Source organism: Chaetodon trifascialis, chromosome 2 (assembly GCF_039877785.1).
Source record: "Chaetodon trifascialis isolate fChaTrf1 chromosome 2, fChaTrf1.hap1, whole genome shotgun sequence".
NCBI lineage: Eukaryota > Metazoa > Chordata > Actinopteri > Chaetodontiformes > Chaetodontidae > Chaetodon > Chaetodon trifascialis.
In genome coordinates, this window is record NC_092057.1 from 11,727,827 (window position 1) to 11,740,057 (window position 12,231).

The following is a 12,231-nucleotide window of genomic DNA, read 5'->3' on the forward strand; positions in this document are numbered from 1 at the left end:
TATACACCGCTCCACGTACAGTATGCACATAACACTCATCAGTTCAATCACAGTCACATCAGCTTCCCACAAAGTGGGCAATAATACTTTAGGCAAACAAAACAAAACAAACAAACAAACAAACAAACAAACAAACAAACAAACAAACAAACAAACAAACAAAAACAACAACAAGGTTTTGCAGTGTGCAGGTTTCAAATTGAAGGCACTTGTGCATGATTTAAGTTTTTAAGTTTGAGTCTACTTCAAGGCTAAATTCAAGGGGACAATAGGAATTTATAATATATAATATGGTGTAATTACCTGACCACCTTTCTGACTGTAGGCACACAAAATCTTTTTGCACATTTTTTTAAGGAAATGGATAAAATGGAAAGTGGTTTCGATGGGTGATGCGTCAGTTGTTGCCCAATGTTTTTAATCTGATGTGTCCTTCAAAGATGAGACCTGAAACAAAAATTCATCATGGTTGTAGCACAACTGTTACAGAAATAAGGTCTAAGTTTGTGTAAGATGTCATTACAGAAAGTTTATTGCTAATCCTAAATCAGTACTTTTGATACGACTTTAACAATCCGGGTTAGAAATTGTTTTTTACCATAGCAAACAAACCGACTGTTGTACTATTACTTTGAAATTTAAAATCTTTTCCTGTTCGGAAGAGCGGCTGGCGAAATTATTTTGAACGCTGTATCGGGAAGCTGTATTGTACGTAATAAAGCAGACTTGACGGAGTCTATGATGCTGAGGAGAGAGCATCCTTGGCTGCAGGTCTTCAGCCAGACAGGCCGTATAGTTTGGTAGATGTGATGTTACAAAGAGGACTAGGAGTATTATCAGTATTATTATATGCAATTGAATGTGACCTCATTACTTTGAGTTCAGACTGCTCCCGGTGATCTCAGGTTTCAGGCTGCCGCGTTCACACTGAGCTCAGTGATGGTGGATTTGTCCCAGAGTGGTGCAGTGTCGCCCGGACACGGCAGGCACGGACAGAGCTCCGGCTCCGGTAACAACGGGAAGAAAACGTCGAAAAAATCGCGAACGAGAAGAGGCAAACGAGGCAGGAGGAGAAGGAATAAAAAGAACAACAGGAACAACAAAACACCTCCACCGTATTTTCCACCGGAGGTAGCTTCCTTTCTTTAGCCCGGGGATTAAGGGACATCAGCCCGCTAAACTAGCCAGCTAACGTTAGCTAGTGGTGCTGCAGCAAACCCTAGCTAGTTTCGGGCTAATCACTGATTGATTTTGTTTACACCACACCAATAAAACATTTATAACATGCTGTAAAATATTGTTATTGTGAGCTAGACCTTATGCACGAGCCCCTCCCGCCGCTGCCTGCTGCTCCTTTGAGTGTCGAAAACGTCACAAGAAACTGCCCTTAAATATTTGACAATTAAAAATATATTTGTCCAAATAGTTGACGCACAAAGGCCATAGAAGCTAACCAATGTATATTCTGAAAGAATAAGGGCCGATTAATAATTCGGCGTATGGCTCAACATCAAGAAGCAGTGTTTGTTTTACTATTTTTGCTTCCAACTATCGGAAGCGTTTGAGATTTTTAACTCTTAGCTTAAGTACCACTGATTTAGCGCTAAATTAACGTTATATTCGGTGGAAGAAATCCGGATTTACTGGGGGGAATAGTGTAGAAAGATACCCACGTAATATAATTACGAATAGACAAGTTCATCTTGTTGGAAATGGCCCGAGTCAATTACTATCTTGTAGTTTTTTTTTTTTGTTTGTTTGTTTTAAAGAAACTTTAAATCGCCACTATAGTACATTCAGTCTGGCTGTCATTCTGTCCTCCTCGGCGCGCGGGTTTTATGTACGAACCGCTGCTCACACGCGGGGCTGAAGTTACAAAAAAACACATTTCTCACTTAACTGTACCCAGTAATATCTCACACCACGTCTCGACTTTCTGAAACATAAAGCTACTACTGTATGTATCACTAACTGTAGGCCTTGTTACTATTAGAGGCTGGTTAGCCAGAAAGCACTCGCACACAGTAACTGTCCTCAGTGGTCAGAATATTTTAATCAAATACACAAACAGTGACTTAGAGTGATGTGATACAATACATATGGCAGTTTTTATTGATTTCTGCAAATAAGATTAATAAAGAGCAATGGCACAAATGCCATGTCCTGCATCCATAGCATGCCTCATTTTTATTCTCTGCAAAGACGAGGTGGACATGGATTCATCTGATCTCAGCTCACTGTGTGCTGTGAGCAGGAGCCACTTAGACAAGTGTTAAAAGCACAGAACAGAAGGAGGATGACACCGTGCTCCATCATGCCATCAGCATCAATTAAGATCAATATTCAGTTTCATCTCTGTGTGTCCAGAACAGAAGTAGACAAAAACAGCATCAGACATCAAGTACACTAAAGTATGTGGACAGGGGTGTCCACATATGTATGGACATACAGTGTAAATAACAGTTTCTCCAGTCATTTTGACATTAATTTGACTTTAAGTGTTCTTGTCTGTCTTCTTTCTCTCTTTTTCCAGGCTGAAGAAGGAAACATCGAGTACAAGGTAACTGTCTTTATTATTCTAGTTTTTTTCACACCACAATATTAGCTGCAGAATGTATTTTATTACTTCTCTGATTTCTCTCAGAGTGTAGAGATGATTTAGGGAACAGATGAGTTGTAGCATTACGGTTTTATTGGACTGTTAAAGCAGAAGATAGATGCTTAAAAACCATGTTATACCTTATAGTCAGACTGATTATCTTCAGGTTTTGAAATGTTTGTTGTTTTGGACCTTTTCATTGTTTTCTGATTCTTTATAGACAAAGTAATCAATGAATGAAGAAAACAGTTGACAGAGTAATAAAAATAATTATTAGCTGCAGCCCTATGTGTGAAATTAACCTGTTGTCTTACATTTAAAGTCTTCTGTCTTAACTAACGCGTCATAATTCCAGTTTGGGTCATGCTCTGTTTAACCTGTGTGCTCTCTTTATTTACCTGTTGAACCAACATGTTTCTTTTTGCCTCTCTGCTCGTAGTTGAAGCTGGTCAATCCCACTCAGTATCGCTTCGAGCATCTGGCCACGCAGCTCAAGTGGCGTTTGCAGGAGGGCCGTGGCGAGGCCGTCTACCAGATTGGAGTGGAAGACAATGGCCTGCTGGTCGGCCTGACCGAGGCTGACATGAAGGCCTCGCTCAAGACCTTAAAGAGGATGGCAGAGAAGTAGGTCGTCTTTTTTGTGTGTAATGAAGTTTAAATGGTTTACAGAAGCTGCAGAGAACCATTAAGGCTCATGCAAAAACATTTTCATTTTCTTGAAAGGTGTTTACTGTGAGGCTCGTTCGTGTTTCTGCTCCCCTCACTGAACAAACTTGTCGTTAATTTCTCATTTCAGCCTGATGAATGTCACCTGTTCAGGAGATTTGATCATCACCACAATCACCCCTAAAGGTGCCATATAAGGCTGCCTGCTGTGCTCTGCTTGTGGGCAGTTTCTTAAAAAAATTATACCAAAGAGTAAGTTAGATAATACATGAATACACTTTTCTGACAGCCTGCAGCAGGTGATGTTACACAGACAGGTGTTATGACAGAGGATGATACTGGAGATGCTTCGTCTGACAGATCTGTTCGTACCTCAGAGACAAATCTAAATATGAGAAAATTGCCTCCATCATTTGTTTGTGCCACTGAAGAACAAACCTGCTCATACTGTTGCTTCTTGCATGAGGACCAGTGATTCATTTAGTGGCTGCAGCTGTTTGTCTGCTTTCAGGATCGCAGTCATTTCAGTACAGGATGAAAGTCAATGTGCTGGTTAATTCATCACAGTGAAGGCGTGTCAGGGACTGTTTTCAAAAGCTGATGCATTCAGTAGTAGTAACGATAATGTTCTTGTTTTTAATCATGCATGTGACCACCACAATGAAGGCTCTCCAACTTTCTGTATTTTAACAAAGCAGCGAGCCTGGGAGGGAAATTATTCATTTCTCGGTGTAAAGATAATGTGAATATTAATAAGCCAAACAACAGGAAGGACCTTCAAAGCAGTCCTCCTCCTCAGCTGCAGTATCACGTCACTAAGAAAACTGACAAAAAGGGTGGAGGATTTAGCTCTTGCAGGTTTTGAGTCACTGCAAGTTGATTTTCATTTTGAGACAAACTGAAGCCAGAGGGTGAAAAATGAATCTAAAAACTGATGGTATATGCTGGGAGACGGTCCACAGTCGTGTGAACTGAACGCAGCGCTGTGTTCTCAGTTGTAATCTGTCTGATCAGGTTTTCCTTCTCTGTCTCATCAGAGTCGGTGCTGACATCACTCTACTCCGAGAGAGGGAGGTGGACTACGACTCAGACAGAAACACACGCAAAATTGCAGAAGTCCTGGTTCGCAAAGTTCCTGATGATCAGCAGGTGAGAGTCTGTCCTCCAGTTTGTTTGCTGTGGTCTGAGTCACAGTTGAACTTGTTGCGTTCAACAAACCAAAATGCATCACTAAAGCCAGGTGAGAAGGTTCTCTCTGCTCATTGGTTAGATTGGTTAGGGATTCTCAAACTGATCACTCAAAGGTCCAAATCTGAGCTTTGGATCAAAAATACTCAGTTTGAGACTCAATACAGTAGTTGGCCAACAAAATAAACCCAAGTGATACCTCTTGTGTCTAATAGACGAGCTTAGTGACTCTCTGTGAGTATCCCTTCCTGTCTGTGGGTGAATTACAGAGTTTTTGGTGTGAGTCAGGGAAAGACAAGCAAATCCACGATCACGCTCAGGATGGACAGGGCCGCTTCCTCTGAACGACTTGCTGTTCGGTCTGGCTGTGGACTGAGGTCTGAGGTCTGGGCTTTCAGAAGTGCTGGGTTAGATGGTTCTGGGGTGAGACAGAGAGAGCATACATAGGAAGCAGCTAGTCCAGGTCAGACTGGATTCACTCTTCAGCTCGGTGTAGAAACTACTTCTTTCAGTTGTCCCAGCATGTAAAGCGCCCCTGGCTCAGGGAACTGTTTAGCTCCAACTTGCAGAGTTTGCCTTGTAGATTGAGGGTCCCACCACAAATGAACCCACAAAAGGGTAATTTTAGTTTGTTTTGGTCTTCATATGAGTTCAGATCTCCCCAAACAAATTGTACAAAGGAGGAGAAGATACCAGAGTCCAACTCAAAAGTCCTGAACACCACAGATTTGAAAATGACCTAAGACATTAAAAAGGACCACAGCTTGAAATTTACCTCAACTGCAGGCAGCAGCAGAGCTTTGTTAAACAGGCTTATATGAGAGACTATGATCCCTCTACTCTCTCATGTTGTTTTGAACTGGGACAGTTCTTGGACCTGCGGGTGGCGGTTCTGGGGAACGTGGACTCTGGAAAATCAACCCTGCTGGGAGTCCTGACGCAGGGTGAGCTGGACAACGGCCGTGGCCGAGCACGGCTCAACCTCTTCAGACATCTGCACGAGATCCAGACCGGACGCACCTCCAGCATCAGCTTTGAGATCCTGGGCTTCAACAGCAAAGGAGAGGTGAGCTTACTGATTACAGAGAGAGAGCAGATATTAGCTTTAATTAAATACTAATTAACATTTTTCCTTCATAAACACCTTTAGAGTTTAATATTTTCATATTTTTGATAAAATAACACCTGTACCTTTGTGAGGCTGTAACAGGGCGTCTGAATTAAATTCCCTTTTAATCTCAGTGTGAGTCCTTTAATATTGACTATCTGCTGATATATCAGTCCATTCTGATCAATGTATTTTTCTAATTCAGATTTTTGAGACTGGTAATGTTGTTTTTTGTCATGGCGCAGGTCGTGAACTACAGCGAGTCTCGGACAGCTGAGGAGATCTGCGAGAGCTCCTCCAAGATGATCACCTTCATCGATCTGGCAGGACACCACAAGTATCTGAAGACGACCATTTTCGGCCTCACCAGCTACTGCCCTGACTTCGCCATGCTGGTGGTGAGCGCCAACACCGGCATTGGTGAGCTGCAGCCACATGTTACATACAGGAAACAACAGTACATGTAGAGCTGTGAAACACTGGCTGCTGTCAGTTAATGATGTATATAACTTCATATCTGGATATTAGTCGACGCTGCGATCCTTACAGTCACCACTAGAGGTCAGAAGTGATCCGTGTTGGGATGAGAGCAGACTTCAGGGAGTCAGAGTTGGTTTATTATATGAACTCAAGGTTTTGTCTCAGTAGCGACTTCAGGAGGTTTTGATCAACCTCACACACTGTATTTGATTACTGTGTAGGTTTTTAAGGATTTAAGGTTTCAATATTAGTAAGTTGTTCCCCATTCTCTGTCACGCCTGCAATGTTCATTCCTATCTTACATACATACTTGCATACATGGAAATGATAATATTAACACTACGACAGTCAGGGCTGCAACTCACAGTTAGTTTTAGGATACTTTAATCTGCCAATAGTGACAAATAGTGATAAAAAAGATCACCTCAGTTGTCAAATTATGTGAAACCAACTCAACAAGGCAGTGAATAAATACAAATTCATGTTTAATTAGTTAGTCCATCCATCTATTTTATGCTGCTTATCCAGGTTGCATTCATTTTATTAATTGCCTATTAAAATTGATTGTTACATACTGCTGGGAAGAAATGATAAAAATGTAATATAATTAAGAAATGTAGGCCACACTGGTTTTCCATCATAGTTTTATGGCTTGTCCAGTGTGGTCAACATAAAAAGTGTATTTTATGTGGTATTAAAAATGTCTTAAATGTCTTAGATTTAACTATGTGAACCCCGCAGAAAGCCGTCTCTCATACTTACAAAACATTATTTTTTTAAAATTTGTGTCTACTGATTTTTTCAGCATGTCTACATTAGACATGCTGTGATTCAAGAATGAAAATGAAATAAAATATAAACACACAAAAATGCAATAAGCAAGGAAATATTCAGTTGAATGAATGATTCTTTCCTGGTACCAACCAGGTGGTTTCTGGGTAATGAAGTTTTTTTTTTATGTCAGCATGCTCACAGTGTTCCTGCTCTCCTCCATCCAGCCGGTACGACTCGGGAGCACCTGGGCCTGGCGATGGCACTCAAAGTTCCCATCTTCATCGTCGTCAGTAAAGTGGACCTGTGCTCCCGCGGCACTGTGGAGCGAACCGTCCGGCAGCTGGAACGAGTCCTGAAGCAGCCGGGCTGCAACAAGGTGCCCATGGTGGTGTCCAGCCCAGACGACGCCGTGACGGCCGCACAGCAGTTCACTCAGTCTGCGTGGTGTGTAAAAATACTCCTAATACTGCTACTAATACTACTAACTAACTACTGCAGGAGTTCAATTGAGTCATGGAAAAAATAATGAATGAGTTCTTTTACCTTGAATTTTAACTTTTAGTACATTTGTACTGATTGATCTGACATACTTTTATTGAAGTAACATTTAAAGCAGGACTTTTACTGATAGCAGAGATGAAATCTTTTTCCCACCTTGTTTTTTTGGACTCTTTGACTCGAGTCAAACTGTACTGAAACAGGTCACATTGGACAAAATATTAGAAACACCTGTCAGTATGATTTAAGTTTTCATTGTGTGTGTGTGTGTGTGTGTGTGTTTGTGTGTGTATTTGTGTTTGTGTGTGTGTGTGCAGCATCACGCCTATCTTCACCCTGTCCAGCGTGTCTGGAGAGAGTCTGGACCTCCTGAAGGTTTTCTTGAACATCCTCCCTCCACTGAGCAACAGCAAGGAGCAGGAAGAGCTGATGCAGCAGCTCACCGAGTTCCAGGTACACACACACACACACACACACACACACACACACACACACACACACACACACACACTCTGCATCTTGCTCCTTTAAGTTAACACTGGAAGCCTAAATGGACTTGCAATGTGATGCATATCATGATGTAACTCACATTCTGGCGGCCATGTTGGCTCAGCTCAGTGAATGGATTTCTGATGGTCCTGATGCATCTTGGGAATCTCCAGAAAAACAATGAGCTGCTCTGAGAAAGTTGTCACTGGTGTCACAAAACCCTGTGATGTGTTCGTGTTATTCTATCTGTGTGTTAACCCTGACATGGTGACAGCTTTCACAGTGTTTACAGTCGTTGATGTCATATTACATTCCACGTCACCATTTATGATGATGCATTTGCAAATATGTTTGAATCACGTCATCATGTCTTTGAAAATGTCCTGAATGGAAAATTGATTTAATCTTTATTAATAATCTTCATTTTTAGAGCATCTTTTCATGTTGTTGTTAGGTGTTTTACATGAAGTAAAAATCCAGCAATAGCAATAAAAGAAGAAAAGACAACAATAATACAAAGATTATAAACTAATAAGAGAATTCAGCCAAATTCTCTGCAATAAAAATATTAAAAGCACAAGAAGGTTAAAGAAAATGTTCAAACAGGCTTGTAAAAGTGCAGCTCTGAGGAGACCCTGAGAGGAAGATATTGATCTGGCTGATGTGATGCATGTGTGTGTATGTGTGTGTGTTTGCAGGTGGATGAGATCTACTCAGTTCCTGATGTAGGGACTGTGGTGGGAGGAACTCTGTACAGGTGAGAACAGATCATAGGTTTGGACCATTTCTGAGAAAACTTAGAAAAAGTGTTTAGTATTATCCAAAAACTTGAAACTTCAAATGCAGTCTTGCACATACAGAGTGTGTCCAGACCCAAACAAAGTTCTTAGTCAGGATTAAATGACGGAAATGTCTTAAAGATGAAACGACATTAAATCATTCATTGTCAGGTCAGAGTGTGTCTGTGTCAGTTACCGTTTTGGACCCACAGATAACAATAGCTTGAAAATTATCCGTAACTTCTCAGTTTCTTGCTGCACATTTTCTTGAATCCAATCTTTCTTTCCTGCACAGTGGCTTTAATACTCCATCATACATGTCATATAAGAGTTGATACAGCATTTGATAGAAGACACTGTCTGTTTGTCTCCTATCTAAACTCATTTTGTGTCTCTCAAAGCTCATGGTTGAGTCTGGATAACTTTGTAAATCTGTAGCAGTCGTTCTTTTAGCTTCAGGACTTAAAACATCTGCTGTTCTTCGAGAACTGACAGCTGGCTTCTTATGAGTACAGCAGGGTGACTGTGCTGAGAGTACTGCAGTATTGACGCTGCCTGTGTGTACTTCAGTGGAGTGTGTAGGGAGGGCGAGAGGCTGGTTGTCGGTCCGACTGATGAAGGCCGTTTCCTGCGGCTGAAGGTGGGCAGTATCCAGAGGAACCGCTCAGCCTGCAGGGTGCTGAGGGCCGGGCAGGCTGCCACGCTGGCTTTGGGGAACTTTGACCGCTCACTGTTGCGTAAGGTCAGAGGTCACATAAACTGAGTGATGACTGTGATATCAGCGTGATGTCAGTGTGTCATGACAGCAATGTCAGTGTGATTTCAGCTGTCTTGGCAGTGATGTCAGCGTGCGATGTCTCATTGGTTGTTGCAGGGTATGGTGATGGTCAGTCCCAAGATGAATCCGACCATCTGCTGTCAGTTTGAAGCCGCCATCGTCCTGCTCTTCCACGCCAAGACCTTCCGCCGGGGGTCACAGGTCACTGTGCACGTCGGCAACGTCAGGCAGACTGCCACCGTGGAGTGCCTTCATGGGAAGGTCGGTATCTACAGTACGTTATGTAAAGCTTGTGATCAGTTCACCATCTTGTGGCTGCTTGTATGTAACTCCAACTCTGTGCTGCAGGACGAGCTGCGTACAGGCGAGAGAGCCGTGGTCCGCTTCCGCTTCATCAAACACCCCGAGTACCTGCGACTGGGCGCCAAGCTGCTTTTCAGGGAGGGCGTCACCAAAGGCATCGGCCACGTCACCCGCTTGCTGCCCCCCTCCCAGAACCACGACCAGAACCAGAACCAGAATCACAACCAGAACCTGCAGGAGCATTAAAGACCTCGACTCCTTCATCCTCCACTGCTGGATCGACAGATGTTGAGCTTCGTGAGAACTTTGACTGGTCAGATGTCATCAGTGCACCTCTGATTGGGTTTACTCTCCTGCCACATGTCGGCCTATTAATCCTCCTGTCCTGGATCTATAGTTCTGTCCTCATTCACCCCGCTGTGATGCCGGAGACTCCATCATCATCATCTTCCTCCCAGCAGACATTCGTGTCTTGAATGAGTACTGGCTGACCTCAGTGGACTTAACCCTGGACAGTTAATCTGATGTTGTGCCACAGTTTGATATAAGAGGCTCCTTTTTCTTAGTGTGGCTGTCATGAGAAGACAGCGGGATTATTTGGGGGGGGGGGGTTTGAGGTTTTAATGTGACGGTGCTCACGTTCAGACGAGGAGGAAGGATGGATTGACTCGTGTGTCCCGCCCAAACACAACATCAGACTAAATATGACGTTTGAAGAGCAGGGTTGGGGAAGGAGCTGTCATTTCTTTCAACTGTTCTGAAGTGGATCTCATCAAACATGGTGGTTTAACGTGTTTCAGCCCATAAACTTCAAAGCATGAATGTTTTATATAAGTGCTGAGCTTTCTCCATGGAGCACAGTGGCTGTCGAGGGTCATTTGCTTTGCAGTTTGTGTGGGTGAGGAAGAAGTATGTGCTCTCCAGTCTTTTCTATACGGCAGTGAAGCTACATTGAGTTTGCCATTTATTTCATTGTTGTTTTAAATACTTTTTATCTTAATCAACTAACGAATTGATGAATTTCAGAAAAATATTGAAAATATTCATCTCAATTTCCCCACAGATGACGCCTTCACATGTTTTGCTCAGTGGAACCAACAAGTCTGAAAATGAAAGATGTTCAATTTACAGTCACATAAAACAGAGAAAAACTGCAAATGCTCACAGAAAGGGAAACAAAGCAGAGGCAGGTTTGATTCAGGATTACAACATCAAGGTTTTGGATTATTATGACAGGAATAGTTTCAGCACTCCGGGCTGCCTTGTATTCAACGTCTTGGGTTCACTGACAGCTTTGATTTTGGACAGATGTTAATGAATTTTGCTGTGAGGTCAGATATTACTGACGTGTTTGTGGGATTTTTTTAATTGAAGAGCATCAATTACTGATTTGTTTTTAAAAGATGACTCTCGACATGTCCGCGGCTCCACACAAACCACAACGCTTTGATTCAAAATTCTGAAACAGCCACCAGTTTTGTGTTACACTCTGTTCTTTTGCACTTTATTCACTTTTCGTCATGATGATGAAGATCTTCTGCCCAGTCAGCGAGGATCACCTACAGACCACATACACAAAGCCGGGGACAGTTTTTCCAGTTGATCCTGGTATTGATCGCAGTCAGATGTTTTGTTTGTGGCTGCTCACTCGGTCGACGGCAAATCAACAACTTTAACGGATAACAAACTACAGTTTTGTAGGCTGATAAATTTATCATTGCGTTGATGCTTTTGGGAATAAAATGTTTAATTCTGGTTTCATGTCCAAACAATGTTTATATTTTTTCCACTTTACAGCCTTACATTCAGTCTGCTGAGTCATGTTGTCTGCTCAGCTCTTTTACTCGAGTTGCTTTTGACCTGTTGATGTCTGTACGTTAACGTCCACATTTACAAATGACTGACACTGAAATATTTGCATCTTTGGTTCCGGTTTGTTCTATCTCTTCCTGTTTATTGATGATACAAAAGTCTGTAGGTTTGATGTATCAGGCAGCTTAATGAAACTAAACATAACCTGCATGTTCTTTGGCAGAAAAATCTGTAATCCTCTCATTTGAATATAAAATATGTACCCAGTGTTGAAACAGTTTTTACTTTGATTATTTGGAGGTTCTGTGCAATCGTAAACCTAAATATTGAATGTACTTTCCGTGGATCCTGTGTCGCATTTGAAACTGCTTACTGTTCAAATGGACTTATTGTTGACTTTGCACTTTGTATTCTGACTCTGCATGTGTGTTGATGAAAGTGAGCAGATCTGCAGAGTCGGAGCTCTTCGTCAGCTGATTCTGCAGAATGAAGATGATGCTGAACTGAGACGACACAAACGCTACAGCTGAACATTTAAACATTAAAGAGTGGATTTATCAGTTTGTTTTTTCTGACCGTCCTTCTCGCTAATAAATAAACTTAGTGACAAATCAGACAGCTTGACTGATGTATATTCCATCTGTTTTTTAATTCTCACTACTTTTGCAGGGTGTGAACTTATTTTTTGTTTTGTTCTGCCTGTTCTCCATCTTCCCCAGAGTCAGGCAAGAATACGGATATAACTTTCATATCTGTG

At 42.0% G+C, this 12,231-nt stretch overlaps 1 protein-coding gene across 1 annotated transcript; it reads left to right on the top strand.

Moving 5' to 3' along the window:
• The first annotated feature begins 717 nt into the window (after positions 1-717).
• Positions 718-12,089, top strand: gtpbp2b (GTP binding protein 2b). The gene is made up of 12 exons (XM_070986785.1): positions 718-1,131; positions 2,534-2,560; positions 3,039-3,223; positions 4,303-4,414; positions 5,322-5,519; positions 5,807-5,981; positions 7,040-7,259; positions 7,631-7,766; positions 8,501-8,559; positions 9,152-9,323; positions 9,456-9,620; positions 9,708-12,089. The coding sequence occupies exons 1-12, from the start codon at positions 940-942 to the stop codon at positions 9,906-9,908; spliced, it is 1,842 nt and encodes a 613-aa protein (XP_070842886.1). The 5' UTR covers positions 718-939; the 3' UTR covers positions 9,909-12,089.
• The last annotated feature ends 142 nt before the right edge of the window (positions 12,090-12,231 follow it).